At 47.2% G+C, this 20849-nt stretch overlaps 2 protein-coding genes across 6 annotated transcripts in view; both read right to left on the bottom strand.

Moving 5' to 3' along the window:
* Positions 1-152: 152 nt before the first annotated feature.
* FAH (fumarylacetoacetate hydrolase) lies at positions 153-16450 on the bottom strand. The gene is made up of 14 exons (XM_009089986.4): positions 16251-16450; positions 13912-14022; positions 13171-13292; positions 12040-12089; positions 10521-10611; positions 9902-9999; positions 9595-9647; positions 8087-8186; positions 7220-7350; positions 6390-6465; positions 5771-5817; positions 4731-4832; positions 3616-3733; positions 153-372 (listed from the first exon to the last, which is right to left on the bottom strand). Exons 1-14 carry the CDS (start codon positions 16440-16442, stop codon positions 293-295), a joined length of 1371 nt encoding a protein of 456 aa, XP_009088234.2. The 5' UTR covers positions 16443-16450; the 3' UTR covers positions 153-292.
* Positions 16451-18564: 2114 nt separating this feature from the next.
* Positions 18565-20849, bottom strand: part of ZFAND6 (zinc finger AN1-type containing 6) — a 36416-nt gene continuing 34131 nt past the window's right edge. For all 5 annotated transcript variants that reach the window (XM_030228378.2, XM_018913908.3, XM_018913909.3 and 2 more), the window contains 2 exons: positions 20149-20262; positions 18565-19566 (listed from right to left, as the gene is read on the bottom strand). In XM_030228378.2, the coding sequence (XP_030084238.1) occupies positions 19418-19566; positions 20149-20262 (263 nt within the window). In that variant the 3' untranslated portion in view covers positions 18565-19417. The remainder of the gene's footprint in view (positions 19567-20148; positions 20263-20849) is intronic.

The raw sequence follows: 20849 nt of genomic DNA, 5'->3' as shown, positions 1-20849 counted from the left end.
CTTACTTGAAAGCCTCTTTTTATAATTATGAAAAAAACATTAATATGGTAGAAGAGTTAAGAATCTCATTTTTCATTTCAATCATCTTATTCATATCCTGAGAGTTTTAGGCCAGCATTGAAATCCTTTTCTTATCACACCAGAGAGCCACATTGACCTGTAAGATATTTATTGATAATTAAAAGTGGTAAGATTACAATCACTCATATAAAAATAATAAATCTGAATAAAGCAGGATGACTGGTAGAGGTGGGAGGAGGGCTCCTCCTTGGCTGTCACTTTACTCCAGGCCTCATGGGTTGGACAGGGCTGGAAGGATTTTTCCTGAGCACTGGCCAAATCCCACACGGAAGCCGTTGCCCTGGCAGTAACCTAGGGACAGAAAACAACACACAGCTTGTTCTGTGAGGACTTTGCAGGACTTTGCCAGGAATAAAAGGGAAAAAAGGCATAAAGAGACTAAAACCAAGTGAAAACATCTCAGATATGCAACGAGGCGCAGAAAAAAAGAGCACCAGGAAGAGTTCAAGCAGCCCAGGAATATGAGAAGAAGCGAAGCCCAAACTGTTAAACACAGCAATATGCAAGCTCAGGGAATTGATCAAAGAACAAACAGGATGTGCCAGCAATATTTCTGTTTTCAAACCTAACCTGCAGCACCATCAATCTACCTGGCAAACTGATTCACTGCCTGGCCCAGCCCTGCAATTAATCAAATAAATCTGGATTCTCTTTCCGCAGCATCAGGACTGCTCTTGGGATGTTAGGATGCTGGCAGCCAGAAAGGCAGTCATTAAACCCCCCCAACAGCAGCACCTACCCTTGCAGAAGTTGTTTCACTGGCTAAAGTCAAGTGGTTTAGTTCCATGAGGCATCCAGCATCTGACTCCAAGTTCTCATTAATCCTCTGTTACATAAGAGGGGTGGGAGCTCTGCTGGCTGCTGCTGCTGCAGAGCTCACGGGGCTGTGACAGCCTCTGAGCACGGGACAGCCCTGAGTCTCCCTGCTCCTGAGTGATGGAGGGGATGACATTGGGACAGGGATGCTGCAGCTCCTCCTGCTGCCACGGGCTGCCCCACAAGCAGCAGCCACCAGCAGGCAAAGCAGGGCAGGGGACACAGGCAGGGGACACAGGCAGGGCCTCCTGGCCCCTCTGAGAACTCTGCTCTGGGAAGAGCAGCTGAGGAGACCTACTGTAGCCTTCTGCTGCAGCAGCTGAGCAAAGGAAGGGCAAGTGGCATGTGCTGCATTTTAAGGACTGATTTCAGAGCTAGAGATGGATTTTCCTGATGGAATACATCACCTGCATGTGATTAAAAACAGCTGCCTTCAAGAAGGAGCTCAGCAGAATAGCCCCTAATTCCCACCCTTAGCACAGATCAGTGGAAAACTCCCCTGAGGAAGAGAAGGGTGGGATCAGGCTGCAGGGCAGCCAAAGTGACTGCAGCACAGGGAGGGACCCTGCCAGCCCTAACCCACAGTGCAGCTCTCACAGCCAGGCTGAAATGAAGTTTCCAAGGCCAGTGGTGTCTCTAAGTGCTTGTGTAAGGCCACAGACACCGTCCTGGTATCTGCCAGGTAATCCTCATCCTGAAGCAGCAGTGGAAAAAGGCACTGTAAGGCTCAGCTCAGCTTCCATTTGCCTCATTAGGCTTCACTGCCAGCTTTCCTTTGAGCAGCAGCTGATTATTTCAGTCCAGTTTGGTTGTCCCTGCTGTCAGGCACAACTTAGAGCAGCACCAAGGAGCAGCACACTAAACAGAGCCAGCCCTGTGCTGCCAGCAGCCCTGGCCTGAGCTCTGTGAGGGCCAAGGAGCTACTGAGGGGTTTCTCAGGCAGCTGCCAACACCTCCAGGAGCCCTTCCCCTGCCGTGCTCCCTCCCTGAGACACTCCTTGGGAGAAATACATTTCTCTCGTTTTATGTGTTAAGTCTCTGAAATAGGTCCCACGTGGGGAGTAAGAACACAGAGTTGAAACAGAAAACCAGAAATGATGTGTTGAGCACTTGGCAAGAGCTGATGGCAGTGCCTTGGGAGAGGATGGAACAGCACCAGCCCTGCCCCAGGGGTGCCTTAAGGCCCTGGACCTGCCATCCATCACCAAATAAATAAATAAATAATCAGGAGCAGCTCCCAAACAGCCCCAGCAGCCCCTGCTCTTTGCAAGGCCCCGGTGCCACAGCCCCAAGCTGTGGAACAGCCCAGCAGAGCAATTGCCATGGCACTGTCCCCCTGCCTTCCCCAGCTTAGCAGCAGTGCCACCGTGCCACCTTTAAAGATTAAAGACATTCAGGATTCCAAGTATTTACTGAATGGACACAGCTTGTCCTGGGCAGGAAGAGCAGGCTCATGGGCTGGTGACCCTTGTCCCCAGGCTGGCTCCCCATGCCAGCAGCTCCCAAACTGTGAGGGGCTCCTTGCCAAAAGGGTATGAGTGTGCAGCTCCAAGGGATGTCCATCAGCCCTCACTGTGCCCTAATTTAGGGCTCCTGGCAGAGTTACTGGAGGGAGGCTGGGGACTGGAGGGCAGAGTAGCACTTTGGATTCCTCCAGGAGTGTCCCTGCATCTATGGGGAGAGCAGTGTCAGATGGCTCCAGGTTTCAGCATGGACTGACTGGGCTGGTGGGAGGCTGGAGGATGTCAGAGGCACTGGGCACTCCTCAGGTTCATCACCTATGGCTCTCTCTAGAACATCTCAACCTCCAGATGTCTCAGCACCTTCCTCTGTCAAGCTGGCAGCAGCTCACAGAAGTGACAGACATCTCTGGTCACACCAGGAGGATGGAGCTGCTCAGAGCCAGGGGTGGCCCTGGCTGGGTCTCAGCTGGTGACACACAACATCCCACTGGACATTCCCAAAAATCCCAAAATCCCAGGAGGTCACACAGCAAAGACACCGGAGGCTTAAAACAAAATTTCTCAACAAATATTTGCACCCCAAAGATGAGAGGGAAGGAGAAAGTAGATTTGTTTTGCACTAGGCTTTGGGTTAAAAAGAAGTAGGAGTGGGATTTAGATCACAAAACACCGTGGTAGATTTAAATTCATAAAACCCTCAGATTACCAAGATGAAAACTAAAACCATGTCTCAGCATGAATCAGGCCTCAAGCAGAGCCCTTTTCAGAGGAGAGCTGGTCAGCTGCTCTAGAGGGCTCCAGGCTGTTTCCCTCATACTTGATTTGCAACACATTTCACCCAATAGGCCTTGGTTACAAATGAAATATTATTTGAAAAATAACTTTTTTTAGCATTTGCCAAGCTCTGCTCCACATGCAAACTTGTACTGTGGTGGAAACAATTCATCAGCTGCTCCTAGTCCTGGGGTATTTTTACCCATAAAGGCAAACCTACCTCCATCATCTCCTTGGTGCTCACACAATGGCATAGCAAGAGCATCAGGGACTTAGCAAAGCAAACAATCCATTCTAGAAATCATTTATGGCAGGGAAATTTCCATCCACAGCTCCAGCCTCCTCACAGGTGGGGTGGAAACAGCTGTGCCTGGCAGGTATGTGGAGAATAGGCCAGCTCCACACCAGGGGCTGTCCTACTGGGCTCAGCCTAAGGAAATGTGTCCTTGCTGCAGGGGAAGAGCAGCTCTCCAGCCATTACCTGTCAGAATTACTTCATCTCCATCCTGCAGGAACTTACGAGACTGCCCACTGCCAAGGGGGATTTCTTTTGTTCCATTCCAGGACAGCTCCAGCATGGAGCCAAAGCTCTCTGGCTCCTGCAACAAGAGTTCAGAAACAAATAAAGGATTTTTTAGTATCTTTCCTGCTGTTCAGCTTCTTGCTGCTGGGAGCAGACACACAAGTGTGTTCCCTCTACAGAACAGAGTTTTGCTGTTGAATTAGTTCATTGATACTTTGGGTCCTTTTCTTGACTTTGCATTTTAATTTCTTGCTGGCTGTTAGCAGTGATGCTCACAGCTGTTGTCTGGTGTATTTAACATAATGTTCAGCCTGGTAAAGCAGTTTGGGAATGCCACAGCAAGAATGGAAACAAGTGGAGAAGACTTCCACAAATCCAGTGCTTTTATGTAATCACCTTTCAGGTTTTAATTACATTTTGTTCTTCAGAAGAGCAAAGCTGGTTTGTGAGTCCTTAATGTCTTCTGCAGTACAATAATCTGAAGATTCAAAAGGCACCTCAGAAATGCTCAAAAGTGAAGTACAGGCATCCCAGCTTGCAAACAACTCACCTGAGGCTGTCTTTGAGACAGCATGAACAGGATTTGTGTTTGGTGGTTCAGAAAGTGAGGGCTGCCCAGGTATTGCAGCCACTGTCCAAATGGCAGCTCAAGGGGAGTGACAGCTTGTGAAGCTGGCTCCAGCTTCATTGGAGAAACTAAAAGTTCTACCAGGCACCTTTTATATTCTTTTCAGAAATAAAGAGCTGCATTTCATAGAAAGTAAATGGATTGTGAGGATGCTTCCACACGGAAGTTAATTTGCATCTGTTGTAAAATAGTTCTTAGGGAAACAAGTACAGGAGAGAGCAAAACCCCAAACCTCAACAACATTAAAAACCCAGGTGAGCAAAAACCCTACCCAAACCAAACCCCTTCTCAGTGTGAATTTGGGGCTACCAAAGTAGCACCCAGAGTGCCTGGGAGAGAGCTGCAGATGGTTTTGTGGTGCTCAGACCAGGAAGGGCTCAGCCCCAAGCCCTGCTCTGTTGGTTCTGGGTTGCTGACCAGTGACTGTCATTGTTTTAACACTTACAGGTCCACTGATGGTGCCAGAGGCCAGGAGGTCTCCAGGCCTGAGGTTGCAGCCATTGATGGAATGATGAGCCAGCTGCTGTTTCATGGTCCAGTACATGTGCTGGAGGAAAGAAGAAGAGGGGCTAAAGCAAGGAAGCAACAAAGGACAAACTTCTCTGGTGGCCATTAGGCTGTGCAGAATGGAGTCACGTGGCCTGGCCCATGGCATTCATAAAACCCACACTTACATGCAATTTAGTCCCTTAAAATTTTTCTTATTTCAGCTGGATTTCATTTTTCCTCTTCTTCCTCTCTAAGACCAGTACTGCTGACCCAAGCTGCATGATTACACCCAGTACTTTAACAGCCTTGTGGAAAAATCTACTTATTACTGATTTGCTGACTACTGATTTACTGATTAAGGTAATTACTATGCAAAGAGCCAAATGTGAATATGAAATGGATTGAGCACTGCTGCAGCTGGCACATAAATCTCCTGGTTTCAGTCAGTGTGTGGAGGCAGAGCCCCCACACTGCCCACAGAGGGGATGGGGCAGACCCAGGCTGGCAGCAGCGAGTGGCATCCAAATCAGAGCTGTATTGCAAGAGACAATTCCCTCTTCCTGCAGCCCTCTGTTCTGGTGGCTCCCTGCCAGATGCACAGAGCTAAGGATGCTCTGAGCACCCCAAAGTGAGCAGCAGGGAGAACTGTCCCCTCCATGGAGCATTCAGGTGCTTCCACCTCACTGGGGGGAACCATCACCATCTTCATTTCATCTTTCAAAAATCAAATGTTTTTCATTTCTTGGAAAATTTTGGGCTGCTCAGTGGGGGATTCACCATCCCTGGAAGTGTTCAGAAGGGTTGCGGATGTGAGTGACATGGTTCAGTCGTGGGCCTGGCATTTGGACTCACTGATCTTGGAGGTGTTTTCCAGCCTTAGTGGTTCTGTGATCCTGTTCTATGAGTCTAATGCAAAAAGCAGTGTTTGAAATTGCCTGGGCTGGAGCTGATGGCATCAGCAAGATTGCAAATAAACAAAAGATACTGGAATCTTACCTTGAAATTGGATCTGCATATAGTAGTTGGCGTGCTCATTCCTTCTCCTGCAGAAAATAAAGGATAAAAAAGAGAAAAGCAATTTGTTTGTGTTGGATGAATGATGTTGGAGTCTTTTTATTTTACAGATGGATGGAGACTTCTTTTATCACTGTAATCCCTAGTGAGAAAGCAGTAATAACATTTTGTCTTGCTATGAAAGGTTGGGATTTCATAGAAAACAAGTGTGTGGATTGCACTGGAGCAGCATCAAGCTGCCCATTTCCCACTCTCTGCTCTCCTGTGAGAGAAACACCTGGACCCAGTGGTCAGCAGGGCCCTGAGCTGGATTAACATCTGGATCCCACACAAATCTGCTCATTCCATGCCCTGATGACCCCTGCCTATGCAAGGAGACCCCTCAGGGAGCCTCCTCAAGGGGAGCATTCCCTGCTTGGCACATTGCTCCACAGCCAGCAGGGAGCTGGAGGAGTTCTGCCTCTTTCCCTGACAGAGGAACTCTGGGCAAAGTGGGAAAGGAAGGAGCACAGAGCCCAGAGCAAAGTGCCTGAAGGTTGTGGTGGTGCCACAAAATTTAATTGGCAATTGCAGCTTTGTAACCCCCACAGCTTTGCCATACCTTTAATGGCAACAAAGAGCTTGATGTCAAAAGTGTAGGGCTCTTTATCCTGAAGGTAGGGCAGCGGCTTGGGATCCTAAAAGCACATGAAACACATCACAGTCTAAACAAAAAGAAATTTAAAAATCCACAAGACATTCCAGTGAGTATTGGAGTACCCAGCCTGTGCTGCACAGCCCATTCACTTCACCATTCTTGCTGCTCAGATTATCATTTTTTTTGGTCTCATGCACACACTTTTACAGATCTTTCTGAACAGACATGAGATCCATGTAATCCAATTCCTTTTTCTGCACCAGGCTTCCAAAAGCCATGCCCATCATCTCTGTGCTGAATGTTAATCCAGCACAGAGTGCCAGCACACCCTCGCTCTGTGCCTGCCACAGAAGATGGTGAAGTCTCTGCAAGACTCTGTTATCTTCCCCAGTTTTAACCACCTGCACAATGCAGACAACTGGAAATGCTTGAACAAAGTGCTCTGGCTTGACTCCAGCCCCTCTCCCCCACTTACTGGATGCCAAGTGCTACCAAAGACCCAGAAGAAGCTCTGATTAGTTTATTTTCCAGGCATTTTAAAGATGATTTTTCTGCCCCCCTCAAGCAGGATGACAGCACAGCATGTGCCAGGGCCAGTGACATCAATGAGCACTTGGGCTCAGAGAGCCCTGGTTGCCTTCATCTGCTCAGAAGCAGAATCCCAGCTGTGAATTCCATGGAGACAATCCTTGGCATGGAGGCAGCTCAGTGATTTCTGTTGATGGCACCTTCCAGCTCTGCTGACATTTTTCTAGCACTGCTTTTCCTTTATTTCAACCTCTTCTCTTGCTGACCTGGACAGGGTTTGGCAGCACAAATGGCATGAGAGCATCCATGGTGACAACCCACGGAGAGATGGTTGTGCCAAGGCTTTTGCTCAGGAAAGGACCCAGAGGAACATATTCCCACTTCTGGATGTCACGGGCTGGGAAGAGAACATTCAAAGCAATGCAGGTAAACATATCCTAGGAATTGCACATCCATCAGACCCATGAAGGAGAAACACGATTTGAAATTGCCACCCCCAGCCTTTCCTAGCTGTCCTGCCCAAATCCTAATTTAAATCCATCCATTTTCAACCCAATTTTCATAGATCAGCTAGATAAGGATGATAAATCAGCAATAAGTAAAACAAACCAGATCATCCCTATATAACCAATATTTTTACCCCACTTTAATTTTTTTATAATTTATAATATTTATAATTCATTATACATAATTAATCATATATAAATTATAAAAATAAATGTATAATAATCCTTTTATGCGCTGCTAATGGTCTTTGCCAGCCATAGGGAGAATTTCAACAAGTTAAATCTTTGCAGAGACTGAGGGATTTGTGATGCCCAAATCCTTTTCCTTTTCCTGACACTGAAATCCATCACCATCCTCGGTATCACCATTCTCAGGACTCCTCCATCCCAGCCCAGAGGAAACTCGACTGATATTAGCTCTTTCATAAGTAAATAAATCTTCATTAGGCAGCAATTTCTGGTTCTCCTAATTGATCAAAGATGGATTGATACAGACAGCATTTCATTTCCATCCCTCTCAGTGGCACCAGTGGTTTCAGTGACCAGCACTCTGCTGTTAGAACACTGATTGCTGTCCCTGGGCTTTCCCGTGGTGCTGCACCCCCCTCTCCAGGCAGCACCGCTCACCGCTCCAGTCGTTCATCAGCACCATCCCAAAGATGTGCTCCTGGGCTCTGCTGATGGCAATGGGCTCCCCAAACTGGTTTCCAGGACCTACAAAGAAGGCCTGAAATCAAAAAGCAACGTGTTGGTTATGTTTTTGGAGCTAAAGATCTTTGCTGCACAGAGAGTTATGGGACAGCAGCAACAGAGGCTGGGCAGGATGAGTTTTGCACCATTTCCCACACACATTTGGACAGAACCCATGGCCTGCTCCCCTTTTCCTCCCCTCCATGAAGCTGGCAGGCTTGAATTACTTAAGAGCTCTGTGTTGCTAAGAGACAGGCACTAAACAAGGGCACGATGTTGTCAAAATGCAGGAGGAAAAAATGGCCCCTCCTAATCAGAGTCCGGATGCAGAACAGGTTTGCCCACTGAAGGGACTGATTGCTGCAGACAGGGAACAGGAAGGGATTTAAAGTCACCCAAGGGGATACTGAACGTGCCTGGAGCCTGATGAGATAGTGGGCAAGAACAGGCAGGTGGAGAAATGTGCCCACTAAATAAAGCAGGCCATGAACTGGGTGCCTGCACTCATTCCCTTAGGAATCCCTGCATTTATTCCCTTAGGAATCCACAGACTGCACATGCAGAGGATTTTATAGAAAACCTCAGCTGTCTCTTTCTGCCTACAATATGGAAGCTTTCCCTTCTGTTCTTGCAGCAGCCAGCAGTAGAGCTCAGGCTGGAAAGCAGAGCCATGGCAGCACCATGGGAACCCCACTTTGTGGGACTGCATCTCCCCTTACAGCACTGATTGGCAAAGCACACAGCATTAAAGAGTTTCACCACATTTTTATAACCATTTCCATCAATATTACACTTCTTCCACAGCTTTTTATTTTAAAGGGAAAAGATTGGGAATAAAACATACCAAAATTATACAAGCTATTAAAATGATATAAATCTTAATAGACTCCCATGAAACCCTCCCTTCTGGACCACACTAAGTCACAGCATGATGTGCTTTCCACCATGTTTTTTTTACAACACCCACAGCACAGGTTTTAACTTTCCAGGCAGGAGAATCAGGAGTTTGAGTGCCACAGCCAAGAACTCAGGGCTTCCTCTGCTCTAGCACAAGGTGCAGACAGCCTGGACTTCCCAAGCCCCAGTGTCCACTGATGGATCCTGGCAGTGCAGAGGTAACTGCTGACCAGGAAAGGGGCTCTGGGGGCTGATGAAAAAATTCTGCTGCCTGACTGCACCACAGGTGCTCAGCTTTGGCCAGGTGAGCTTTTTCCAGCCTGAGAGCTGTATGAGCAAACCTCCCAGTGAGCTAAGGCACCCTGCTCCTCATCCACAGCAAAGGTTTGTTCCACAGAAATCCTTACTGCCTGCAGCACAGACAGCTCAGAGAGGAACACAGAAATGGACCTCATGGGACATTCAGTTTAGAAGAAGCCAAACCCACCCTTTCTTCTCTGTTTCTATTTAAATATTTTTGAAGTCATAAGGAGAAAAAAGCCTCTCACCATTTCTAACTCGATATCGAGACGTTTACAAGCACCAAACACTGGAGGTTTATCTGTGGGTAGAAGCAAGAATATATTACAACTGGGAGGCAGCTAGGGAAATGGAAATAATGGCCAAAAGAAACAGCAGCCTGTGCTGCTTGGCATGGAACAGAAAGTAAATTTAAACCAGGGCTTTCTCTTGCCCTGACCCCAGGCTGGGCTTTAGGCAAGGCATCCCAGACCCTTCCACTTCACTATTCTATGTGGAACTAAACTGAAGAATAAAAGAAATAAGAATCCAGATTAAAATCCCCCCAGAACTCACCATTGTCAGGTTTCATCTGTCCCACAGGTCTCCTGATGGGCGTCCCAGACACCACAACAGACGATGCCCGGCCATGGTAGCCCACAGGTAAGTGCAGCCTCGAGAAAGAGCACCACAGTCCTGGGTTAGCTGGGTGCCAGAGCAGCTTCTTGGGGTGGAAGCACCACGGGAGTGTGGGGTACAAGGAGAAGGAGCTCTGCATGCACAGGCACAGACCTCAGCACCTTACTCTGATATAAGGATGGAAGCGATGGATCCAAAGCCATGCTGCAGTCTTAATACACTTCTGTGCCACTGCTCCAATTAATTCCTTGGATCTTAAAATCTGTTCTTTTCACTCAGCAAAATCTAATTTTTTAGGTATATTTGTCTTTGAACTAGGGGAGCTGCACAGTAACTGGTGTGGCCACTGCAATGAAGGGCAGTGCAGATTCAGCTGAGGCTGGGGACGTGGGGAATTTGGTTCTGGTATGGAACTCTGGACATCACTGATTCTCATCTGCTATGACCTGAAATCAGTGATGCCCTGAAAAACTACTCAGACCTTTGAAACATCATGTGTATGTACAGATAAACCTGCAAGATAACGCTGCACTAGAGAGCAATCCAAGCCACCCACCAGTTCGGCATCAGAGCGTTCTCCTTCCCCCTGAACATGATCCCGACGTTTGTGGCATGCTGGCGTGAGGAGTAGAAGTCCGTGTAATCTCCTGCACGAGGAAAGAAGCCATGAAACAGGGACCAGTGCAGGCAAGTCCCTCATCTGTGGGGGCTGAGGCAATCACCCGCTGCTGGGAAGGGAAGGAGCAGAAGGAGCACTGACATCGGGAGATGTCAGTGATAGCATAAAGGGATGATTAACAGTTCACCTATACATTATGCAGAAAAAAATGGCTTTTTTAAAAAAAGTCTTCAGTAGAGAAGAGGAGGGAAAAGGACATAAAGCAGCAACCCCCTTTCCACAGACAAGCAATTCCTGGGGCTTTCCCTGCAGCCGGCGGTGCCGGAGCGGGACCCGGGCGATACTCAGGACATTTGCTGCCCTCTGCTGCCATCCCTGCAAACAGCTCCCACCTGCCGAGCCTCGGGAAAACGCAGGCAATGAGGGGAAAACACCGTCTGCGAGGGCGCGTTTGCATTATGTTGGTCAGGGAGCTCAGTAATTATCCGGCAGTGAGTTATCCCCTGCAGCCCCAGCCTCCCAGAGGAGGAGCCAGCCTGCCAGGAGCCCAGGGGACAGACCCCACCCAGGGGACAGAGCTGCACCAAGGGCTGTGGAATCCTAAATATGCCTCCCATCAGTGTGATCCACACCAGGGCAGTCCCTTCCCAGTAGCCATGGGAGCCAGCAATTGTCTGACAGGACATGTTCAACCTGAAACTATGTTCAGAAGGGTATCACACCTCTGGGAACTCCTCGTGGTTCCTCTGGGATAGGCTAGACTTTGTCCCAAACCAGGGCTGTGCCCCCAGGAAGGCAAAGGCCAGTTCAGAGCAGAGCTTGGATAGAAAATGGGCAAGTTCACACCCCTGTTCTTGTGCAGGTCATGACCTCAGGTGACTTTGATCAGGTTTGTTTGGGTCCAAGCACAAACTCCTGCTAAAACCAGGAAATGTTTATGTATTTATATGAATACAGGAATCCCAAAGCAGTCCTCATGGGAGTGGAAGCAAGATCTGGGATGCAGAGTAATGGTCTGGGAGGGGAAACCCATACTTGTTCATGAGGCTGTGCTGGAATAGCTGCCTTGGAAACTTTGCAACATCTGAAATATTTTCTGATGGCAAAAGGGGAAATTGTTGGAAACTGAACAAGTGTTTCTTTCCTGGCTCTAGTCACAAAGGCCTGTGGTGATGCCAAGCTGATGACAGGAGTTCTGTACCACCAGACACCCCTGATTTAGTGGAAATTGCATCCAGGAGTGCTCTGGCTGCTACTGAGCTTCCCCAGGCTTTTATTCTTGTGCCACAGACAGCACCTAGCTTTCATTATGTGCAATAATCTACTTCTGGCTGCTGCAAACCCCATTCCCTGTCACAGCTATGATGTGTCTGTCTGAGGCAGCTGGAAATGAAGCAGCTGCTCCGTGTGGGAGCAAAGGGCAGTGCCAAGGAGCCCCTGGCTGCCCCACACTCACCAATGTGGGCAGGCAGGTGCATCGTCGCAGCAGCTTGAGGAACAAACGCCCTGAAATGAAAAATGATGCCTTCAGATCTCAGAAAACTTGCAGCTACCACCCATAAGAAGCATGGAAGAGGCTGACTTGCTCCCCCAGCTCATTCCTTAATTTGGTTTGCAAAGCCTTGCAGCAAATAAAACTGGCAGAAAGGCTGGTGGCTGCACAGGCTGCTGTTACTGGGATGGCTGCAGCAAAAGGAGCAGCTGCCAGGGGGTGATGGGGAGGGGGCAGCCCTGGGGCTGGCTGGATTCCCGAGGGGCACAGGGAAATCCCAGAGCCCCTGCCCAGGACACCACTGCCTCTGCTGGGTGGGAAGGATGAGTTCATGCCACGTGGCTCCTGGGGGGTCTGATTCCAACTGCTGGCCCTGCTCATGGCAAGCAGCAGCTCAACCCCTCTCCTGCTCATGAGAACCTAAATCCTGCCTAATTCTGGCAGGACAGGGAGGAACAACTCCTGCTCACTGCCAGGGCAGGCACTTGAGGTGCTTAAAGCATCACTCCAGACACAGGAGAGGTGTGGGGTTGATGGCCCACGTTTTCCATCAGCACAGCACAGAACAGAGCAGAGCACAGTCCTCCCCTCCTGCCCCTACACCACTGCACAGCCCCAAAGCTGAAGCCAATTTGTGACCACATGCTGAGTTTTAGCAAAGTCAAGTGGCTCCTGAGGACAAACTGGGAGTGTCCCCTTCCTGCTCCAGGTGAGACAGGCAGGGAGGGAGGCACCAGGGCAGGTGGGACAGGTGGAGACCCTTGAACCATGTGTCTCCATGGAAGGCCACGGTGGAGGGGGTGGCCAGAGGACCAGCCCAGCCCCCACAGAGAGGCAGCAGCTCTGGACACACCCAAGGCAGAGCTGGCTGTTCCCAGGTGGAGGGTGACACCCTGGATCTGCGGGCAGTCACGGGATTAATCAGAGATTAATCTTTGGGTAATTAAGAGAGGGAAGCACTGGATGTGCACAAACCCCAGTTAATTCCCACGTAGGAGGCAGGTGGCCACGTCAGACTGTTGGTTTTGATGTGCTGTCACTCAGGTGACACAGGGCACAGCTGACACCTCCCTGAGCCACTCTCTGCTCCCTCACCTTCTCCTCAGCTCCATGTTGTCCCTCAGGGTGGGTTCTCCAGCTGACAGCAGCTTCTGCAGGAGAGCCCTGGCCTCGCTCCACGCCGGCCGGCCCAGCCCCATGAAGGCATTCAGGGTGGGCTGACAGTGACACACAGGTGCAGGGGCAAAGAAAAAAACCACATTTTTACTTATCCTTCACTGCAGGAAGGTGTCCCACACTCCCATCCCAGCGCTGGATGCCCGTGCCCGGGGTTATGTGGCCGTGGCTGCCCAGAGCACCCATCCCCTGCCCATGGCTGGCTGCACCCCCATCACACCCCAAAAATGCTCTGCAGCAGGACCTGCTGCATTCTGGCACCACCCATCCTCAAACCTCTGCAGGCTCTGCTGGCTTTGATATCTCAGCCAGCTGTAGACAGAGATTGTTCGTATTTCCCTTTATCCTAAACAACAACTCCCTGCCATTCATATCCCACCCATGGAGTGTTGAGGGCACTAGCAGGAGTGAATTAATATTTAGGCTTCGTGTCAGACACCTGCATTGCCAAAGGATGATGTCACTTTCCTGCAAAATGACCTTTGGACCCCTGATGGCCCTCCTGTCCTTGCTATCACACCTGTGATGGTTTTTGCTCTACCAGACCCGCCAGACAACGCATTTCCAGTTCATGTTCTTTATCTCACCACAAGTTGCTAAAGCGCCTTATGGAATATTTGTTAAATGCTTCTGGAAATTAGAACAGACTCTGATAAATACCTGGTCAAAGACATGCTGGTGTTTGGCAAGAGCTGGTCCATTGAAAAGATGTTTAATGACGCTGAGATCCAAAATCTGGTCCCCAATGGCTACCCCAATCCTGTGCCGAGGCTGCAAAGCAGCAAGAGGAGGGGGGAAGAGAAGAAGAGTTTATGCTTGTACCCAAAAATACCCCAAACAGGGCATAGGGGAAGACAGTGACCACAGAGAGTTTAACCCATCCAGGACAAAGAGCTGGTACCCCAGCAATAGACCTTCAAGAGCCATCTGAGTCTGGCTGCTGAAAAATGTGAAGCCCTATGGGCAGAGCAGCACTGCAGACTCCCTGCAGACACTGAGGGGTGGAAAAGAGCCTCATCCCACATTTTGGGGAAAGGATAGCACAACAAGCAGAGGTTTCTCTCCCTGCCTTCTTTCCCCCAAAAAGAGGCTGACTTGCTCATTAACCCCCTTCATTAATGACATGCATTGCAGAATAAGCCCATACACCTGCAATATGCTGTGAAGTGGGAAAACACTACTGCTCCTTCTACCAGTGGGGAGCATAGAGAGGCCATGGGCAGGGTGAATTCCATCCCTGTGGGCATGCCATTGGAGAAACAGCCATTTCTGCAACCCAGCTCCTCCCCAGAGGACAGAGGGTGCTCTGGAGTCCCCTGGTGATGCCAAGAGTCACACCATGCCCAGGCACATGATTTCTGTGCCTCGTTGGACGAGGTTGCCCTACACAACCCATCCTCACAGCACACCAGGGGCTCAGGACCTGCACACCAACCCAGGCTGGATCCCTGCTGCAGGAACAGCATCCCACACATGGGGAAATGGGACAGATGCAGCCCAGGAGACAAAGCTCCTGTTCATGCCCTGGGTGCATGCAGAGCCAGCAGCGACGGCGGGGCAGCAGCACCGACAGACCCAGGGCAGCTGCACGGGCCAAAAACACACCACAGCCTCCATTATTGTGTCTCTGGGCAAAGAGAGACAAACTACTACAGCCACTCTGAAAAGCAGCTCACCAAAATAACCATCTTCAAAGATGCATGCTATTAAACCTATTTTTCAACCTTTAATTTTCAAACAAGATTCCAAATGTGGTAGCAGGCATTTATTCAGCAAACATTCCTGCAGAAAAAAACTAAAGGTCGTGTCAGGTTAATTTGTAACTGGGATAGTGAGGAATGACACCAATTGTCTTAGCCTGAAATCATTAAAACATTCAGCTACCATCAGAACATTATTCTCCTAAATCATTTCTGTAAGTCTTGCCTGTCATTTCACAGGGTTTGAGTGAAGATGTCTTTCTCAGAGAACAGTTACTGAGGAAGGCAGAAAAATATTCCAAACTTGCTAGATAACAGCACACACATCTTGGAATCGATTAAACACACCATCTCATTTTATCTTCAGAAAATACCACATCAGAAAACACAATATTCTGGGTTTTTTTTGTTTTTTAACCTACATGGATAACTAGCAGAAACAGAAGACAACAAATAAGTTTCCATAAGCAATGACAAATAAATTCTCCACTTTTTCTTTCTGAGAAGCAGCTCTTGGCTTGTTTCCCTTTCTCTAGGAGCTCAATCCTGTCACTCACTCAGAGGTGTGAAGTCCAGCCTAGCTGGGCTCAGTTCTGATGAAAATTGGGAATTGAGAGCTACCTCCTTGGTAGAAAGGCTGAGTCACATTTTCTTATGTGAACATCATAAAATAGAAGGCCTGGGGCTGGCTCAACTGGCAGGCTTCAGGCCCAGCTTTAAACATGACACATTTGCACACACCTAATGCAGCATTGCATAAACCTACACCCAACAGAACACAACTGGTTGGCTGCAAAAACAGATAAAACACACATTTGGTGTGCTGGTTTAATGCTTTGGCAGCCACCAACAAAACTCTGCAAGAGCAGTAGCTACTGGGGCTTTTTAAGGGTCATGGTGTGATTACAGTCACAAAGAAAATGAAAGACCAAGTTAAAAATTAAAAAAAAAATGAGTGTGAAATGTGCTGTGCCTCTACATAGGGAGTGGAAGGGTCAAATATAGATTTAATGATGTCACAGCAATGATGAAAACCACACAAGAACTACTGTACATATTAGCCAAAGTACTTCTCATCAGTATTAGCACTTCTGATTTCTTTTGTGCAATTTCAAAGAAGCAGTAATCAAAATAACCACAGTAAGGAAACAGACAATGTGTCAGCTATAGCTTTGCCATCAGGTCAGGAAGCCCAAGAGTGTCTCAGGCTGGGAATTCTCCTTTATCCCACATTGCTGGGAAATTCTGCTCTCTCATTGCCCTGGAACAATCCCAAGAACAAAGTTTGCTGTTACTCACCTCGTCCTTCGTGGAGAAAACCCCATAGGGGAGGTTTTGGAGAGGAAAATCTGAGTCCTTGTCTACCTGGATGAAAGACATGCTGACCCCCGAGCAGCCCCTGCTTACACACAGCTCCCACCTCCCAGGTGCTTCCCACCTTCCTCGGAGGAAGTTCCTCTCCAGGTGCTGCAACCCAGAGCAGAGGAGCATCAAATCCCACCCTCTGTCCTCAGGCACAAACCAATCATTGCTCCGTGGCCATCCCACCCCCTGCCCAGGCCCTGGCAGTGGTTAATCAGTGCCAGAGGCTGGCCTGAGTCAGCAGCTGTGAACTGTTCCCAGCCAGGCAGTGACCCTGGTGAAGGGGGTCTTCTCCTCACAAGTACCTCCCCTGGAGGCACTGAATTTAGGGGTGGACTTGATGTTCTTGGAGATCTCCTCCAACCTTAACACTTCCATGATTTTACAAACTCTGCCATGAAACCGAGGCCTTCCTGTAACAGTAACTCACTGGGGGTGAAGGATCCAGCAGCTCCAAGAGCAGAGGAAACTGCCCTGGTTTCACTTTGGAGAGATCATTTATGTGCCAGGACCCTGGTGAAATGATTATGTCCACACTGATTCTCCCACCACAAGCTCAGCAGGCCTTGGGAAGTTGCACAATTCACACCTGAAACAGCACCTTTTGTGGTCTTTAGTTTTGCAATGCTGCTGCACCTCATCAAGTTCTTCCATTTTCTCCAGATAGTTCCACCACCTTAAAACCAGAGACAGATGTGCAGCCAACCAAAAAGAATAGGGAGGCTGGTGCTTCTGCTCCCAGTCCCAGCATTCTCCCAACCTGCAGGAGAAAATTCACTCATTGTCAGTAGAAGCCAATGAGGGAACACGTTTGAAATTAGAACTAAATAGCAAAGGCCACATCTTTCCAATAAAAACAGGAAGACACTAGTGATTGCCAAGCCAAAATAGGTTTGCTGCTCAACCTTTTTTTTTCCCTTCTCTTTTAGCACAGGAGTCATTAGAAGAAATGCAGCAAATGCTACAGCCAGAGATTCAGTGCAAGATGATATAACAGCATCATCTGTGACAGCTGCTCATTTGTTGAGACACAAGCTCACAAGGTGCTGTTTGAAAAGGGGTCTTGTTTAAACATCACAATGCCTAGCTTGTGGAAGATTTCCTGAAAAACTTCCCCTGACTGTTGGAAATGTTTTAAACACAGTGAAGAGGTTTTGTGGACAGATTATAGGATCTGGGCTACAGAACCTGCTCATTCCAAAGCTGAAACAAAACCACAATGAAAACCTGTTCCAATAGAGTCCAATGTGAGGAGACAGACTCAAGCACTTTGTAGTGCTGTGAATGTGCTGGTGTTAATTAAAATCGCCTCAAGGTGATGACACAAAATACAGATTGAAGTGCAGATCAACCACCAGGATAACACAGGGCCATTGTCAAAGCAAACAAACATGACACAATTCTCAGGTGTCACGGAAAGGTGGACATCCAGTCTAAATGCAAGCTTACAGAAGAGACAGGAAGTGTGTGAACACTTTTCTTATACCTTCCCTTCTTTCAGGCACCAGAACACACAATCACACCATGTTTTCCCCCACCTTATGATATCTATGGCATGTTCTCTCTGCCTGGCCCAGAAACATCACTGTCATGTGAAAGGCAGATTGGTCAGGAGGGCACATAGGAGAGAGAAGAGGAAAAGAGACCAGAAAGAGGGAAGACTCAAAGTGAGAAGGATCAGAGAACAGGGAAGTAGTAGAAGAGAAGAAAGCAAACAGAAACACCCACCAAAGATGACACTGCTGCTCTTCCATGCCCTGTGCTGTGTAAGAGGAAGTTTAGCAAATGCTTTGAGGAAATACAGGCTCTCTGACCCATGATAAGGCAGACTGTTACTGAAAATTGCCAGTAAGTTATTTATTCATTCCTTCCTTCCTTCACTATGAACTCCATGTGCTTCATAGATTGTGGTTAGGCCACTTCTGCAAGCACATTATTCAGTCTTGCAGATTACTTTCTGTTACCACCAGAGAAAACTACTTCTGATGCACAGTTTATATCCTAAATGTAGTGTTTTATCTACTAATTGCCAGCCATAGCTTTTTAAGAGCATTCTGAATTTTAAAATCAACAGACAAGGTCTGGAATCTGCAGTGTCTCTGGTAGTTACAGGTGAAGAGATAAAAAAACACATCAGAATTTAGCAGGCATTGGGATACACATGGTAGCTGTGAATAAATACACTTGAAGTAAAGCAACCATCAATGGAAGGTACCCATTAAAATAAAGCAAGAGAAATCCAACCTACGTATGCCAGTGACAGCCACAAGGGCTCGGATTTTTTTAAATTTTATTTAATCAAAGTTAAGACGTGGATAAACATAAATACAGCACAGGTACTTCAGATCATTCTTCATATTTGTGTACAGACAAACTGATGGATGTAATCCCAATGAAAACTGCAGTCAATGAAGTGCATACAGCCTTCCCCCCACACACACAAAAACAAACCCCAATTAAAAAAAAAAAAGAAAACAACAAAAACCCCCACACAATCTCAGCACACACTCTCATTACAAATGATTCATACATAAATAGGTAGAGGGTGCAAACAAGCTAATATGCGAACATGTATAACCTCTCGTTAATGGGAAAAAAAAACCAGAAGCAGCCATAATGATTAAAATACATTCAGTTACTGATAACTAGTTGTGCCATACAAGGCATTATCAATAAAAAAAAAAAAAAAAAGGAAATTGTGCTGCAGAGAAAAGCTATATACAACAAGAAAATAAACTGCAAAGTTAACGCATGCATGTTTTATCCTGGAAAAGCACAGCCCTCCAATATTTTCTCCATGTTTGTTATAAAAGCCCTCTGCACTCAACTAAAATTAAAATGATCTTAAAGGATAATACTTGTAAAGTTTACTTAAGTCTTCAGCCACAGAAAACTGCAATGAAAATAATGTTCAGAGTCATTTTCAAAATGAAACAAAAAAAAAACGAAAACAAAAAAAAAATCTATTCATCTGATGACATGCATGATTAAAAGGTCTAGGCAAGATACACTGCTCTACGTTCCTGATGACTAAGGAAAAAAGCTCAAGTCAATTTAATCTGCAGATGGTCAGAAGATTTTTGTATTCCAGCAGAAGCAGCAGTTCAGATCTTCTGGATCTTTTCCCCAACAACTACAGGATTCTCTTTTCTGATTTTCTCAGCAGCATCAGCTTTGTAATTGTAAGAGCAACTGTGTACATCTGAGTAACGGTGCATTCCACAGTAAACGTTCCCACACCGGCATTCGAACCCTGTGGACAGAAACGGCAGCTTAGACATTTCAACATTCTTAATGACACTGGTTTGCTTTAAATCCTGAATGTGTTCACTCACTAGCAGTAAATCTCAGTCACCAGTGTCAATCAATCAGCCAATGAGCCTCTGCTGCAGAAAGCATAAGAATCACAAGTAATACATTTTTAAGCGATTACAGCAAGATTTGACTTGACCATTCCTTCTTTTTTCATGACTAGCACAGCACATTCCTACAGAACTCCTGCCCTTTTACTATGTTTATGAATCTTCACCCTCCAGAACTCAGGCTCTTTCACTGGACCACTGCAAAGCTGGCTAGTGAATGGCAGCAAACTATCATCCAAGTCTTAGCTAAGCAGACTTCCAAAAGGAAGTATTTGGAATTATGAACTTTAAGACAGGAGGCTGAAAAACAAAATTATACATGAATGACTAATCTAGTAAGAGTCAACTGAAAGCACCTTTGACTGTTATTTCAAATAAATATCAAATGACCATGCCCGATTTTCCTTTAAGATAACATTTCAAAGGGCCAAAACCTAAACAAGCCTAAGGAAAGTGAAATCAGTATTTCTTACCAGTCAGTCCAACCTTCTTCCTGCACATGAAACAACGATTCTTTTTCTGTTTTGGTTTATCAAGCGACTTGTCCTGTTCTTCAGGTGTAGGCTCTGCATTCTCTGACACTGAAGCTGACAGAAAAAAAGTTAGTAAGGACAGGAGAAAAAAGTCTGTCTCTCCCCTCTGAAGTCCTACAATAATCTAAAGCCCATGCTGTACATGTGGCCATTTTACTGCAGTTTCCCCTGTCTGAAGTGCATTGGTGTCTCCACAGCAACTGGAACTCCCTCCTTCTAGACCTTCTACAATTTAAGAAAAGAATTCACCAAATGCTTGAAAATACCACAAAAAACAACCAAAACAATAAACATTAGGTTTAACAGCAAGATTCAGCACTGTCAGATCCAGGAAGAAAATCCAACAGCCAAGTGTTTCCTCACAGCGTTACTTGCCCAGCTCCCAAAATCTGCTTGCAAGAAGCACTCTATGTTAACAGGATCAGTTGAGCCAAACACCCTCTTTCAAATTCTGAATCAACATTATTTTTGCTGAAGACTGCAACATGGAAGCCACACAATACACAGTGTTTCAGAGCAATCTCTACCAGTGTGATGCTGCTGCTCTTGCACACCTGGAAAAAGCCCACACAGGACATAAGTCACTACCTGGGGCAACAAACACCAGCTCAACAGACCCAGACTTACAGGGTGGAACTACA

Source organism: Serinus canaria, chromosome 10, assembly GCF_022539315.1.
Source record: "Serinus canaria isolate serCan28SL12 chromosome 10, serCan2020, whole genome shotgun sequence".
Lineage (NCBI taxonomy): Eukaryota > Metazoa > Chordata > Aves > Passeriformes > Fringillidae > Serinus > Serinus canaria.
This window is presented reverse-complemented; position numbering and strand designations above follow the sequence as displayed.

Coding starts and splice junctions, on each gene's coding strand:
- FAH (XM_009089986.4), bottom strand. CDS start 16,442: ATGCTCCTCTGCTCTGGGTTGCAGCACCTGGAGAGGAACTTCCTCCGA. Junction 13,293..13,911: donor ACCAGCATGTCTTTGACCAG/GTATTTATCAGA, acceptor TGTCACTGTCAG/CCCACCCTGAATGCCTTCAT. Junction 9,648..9,901: donor ACAGATGAAACCTGACAATG/GTGAGTTCTGGG, acceptor TTCTACCCACAG/ATAAACCTCCAGTGTTTGGT.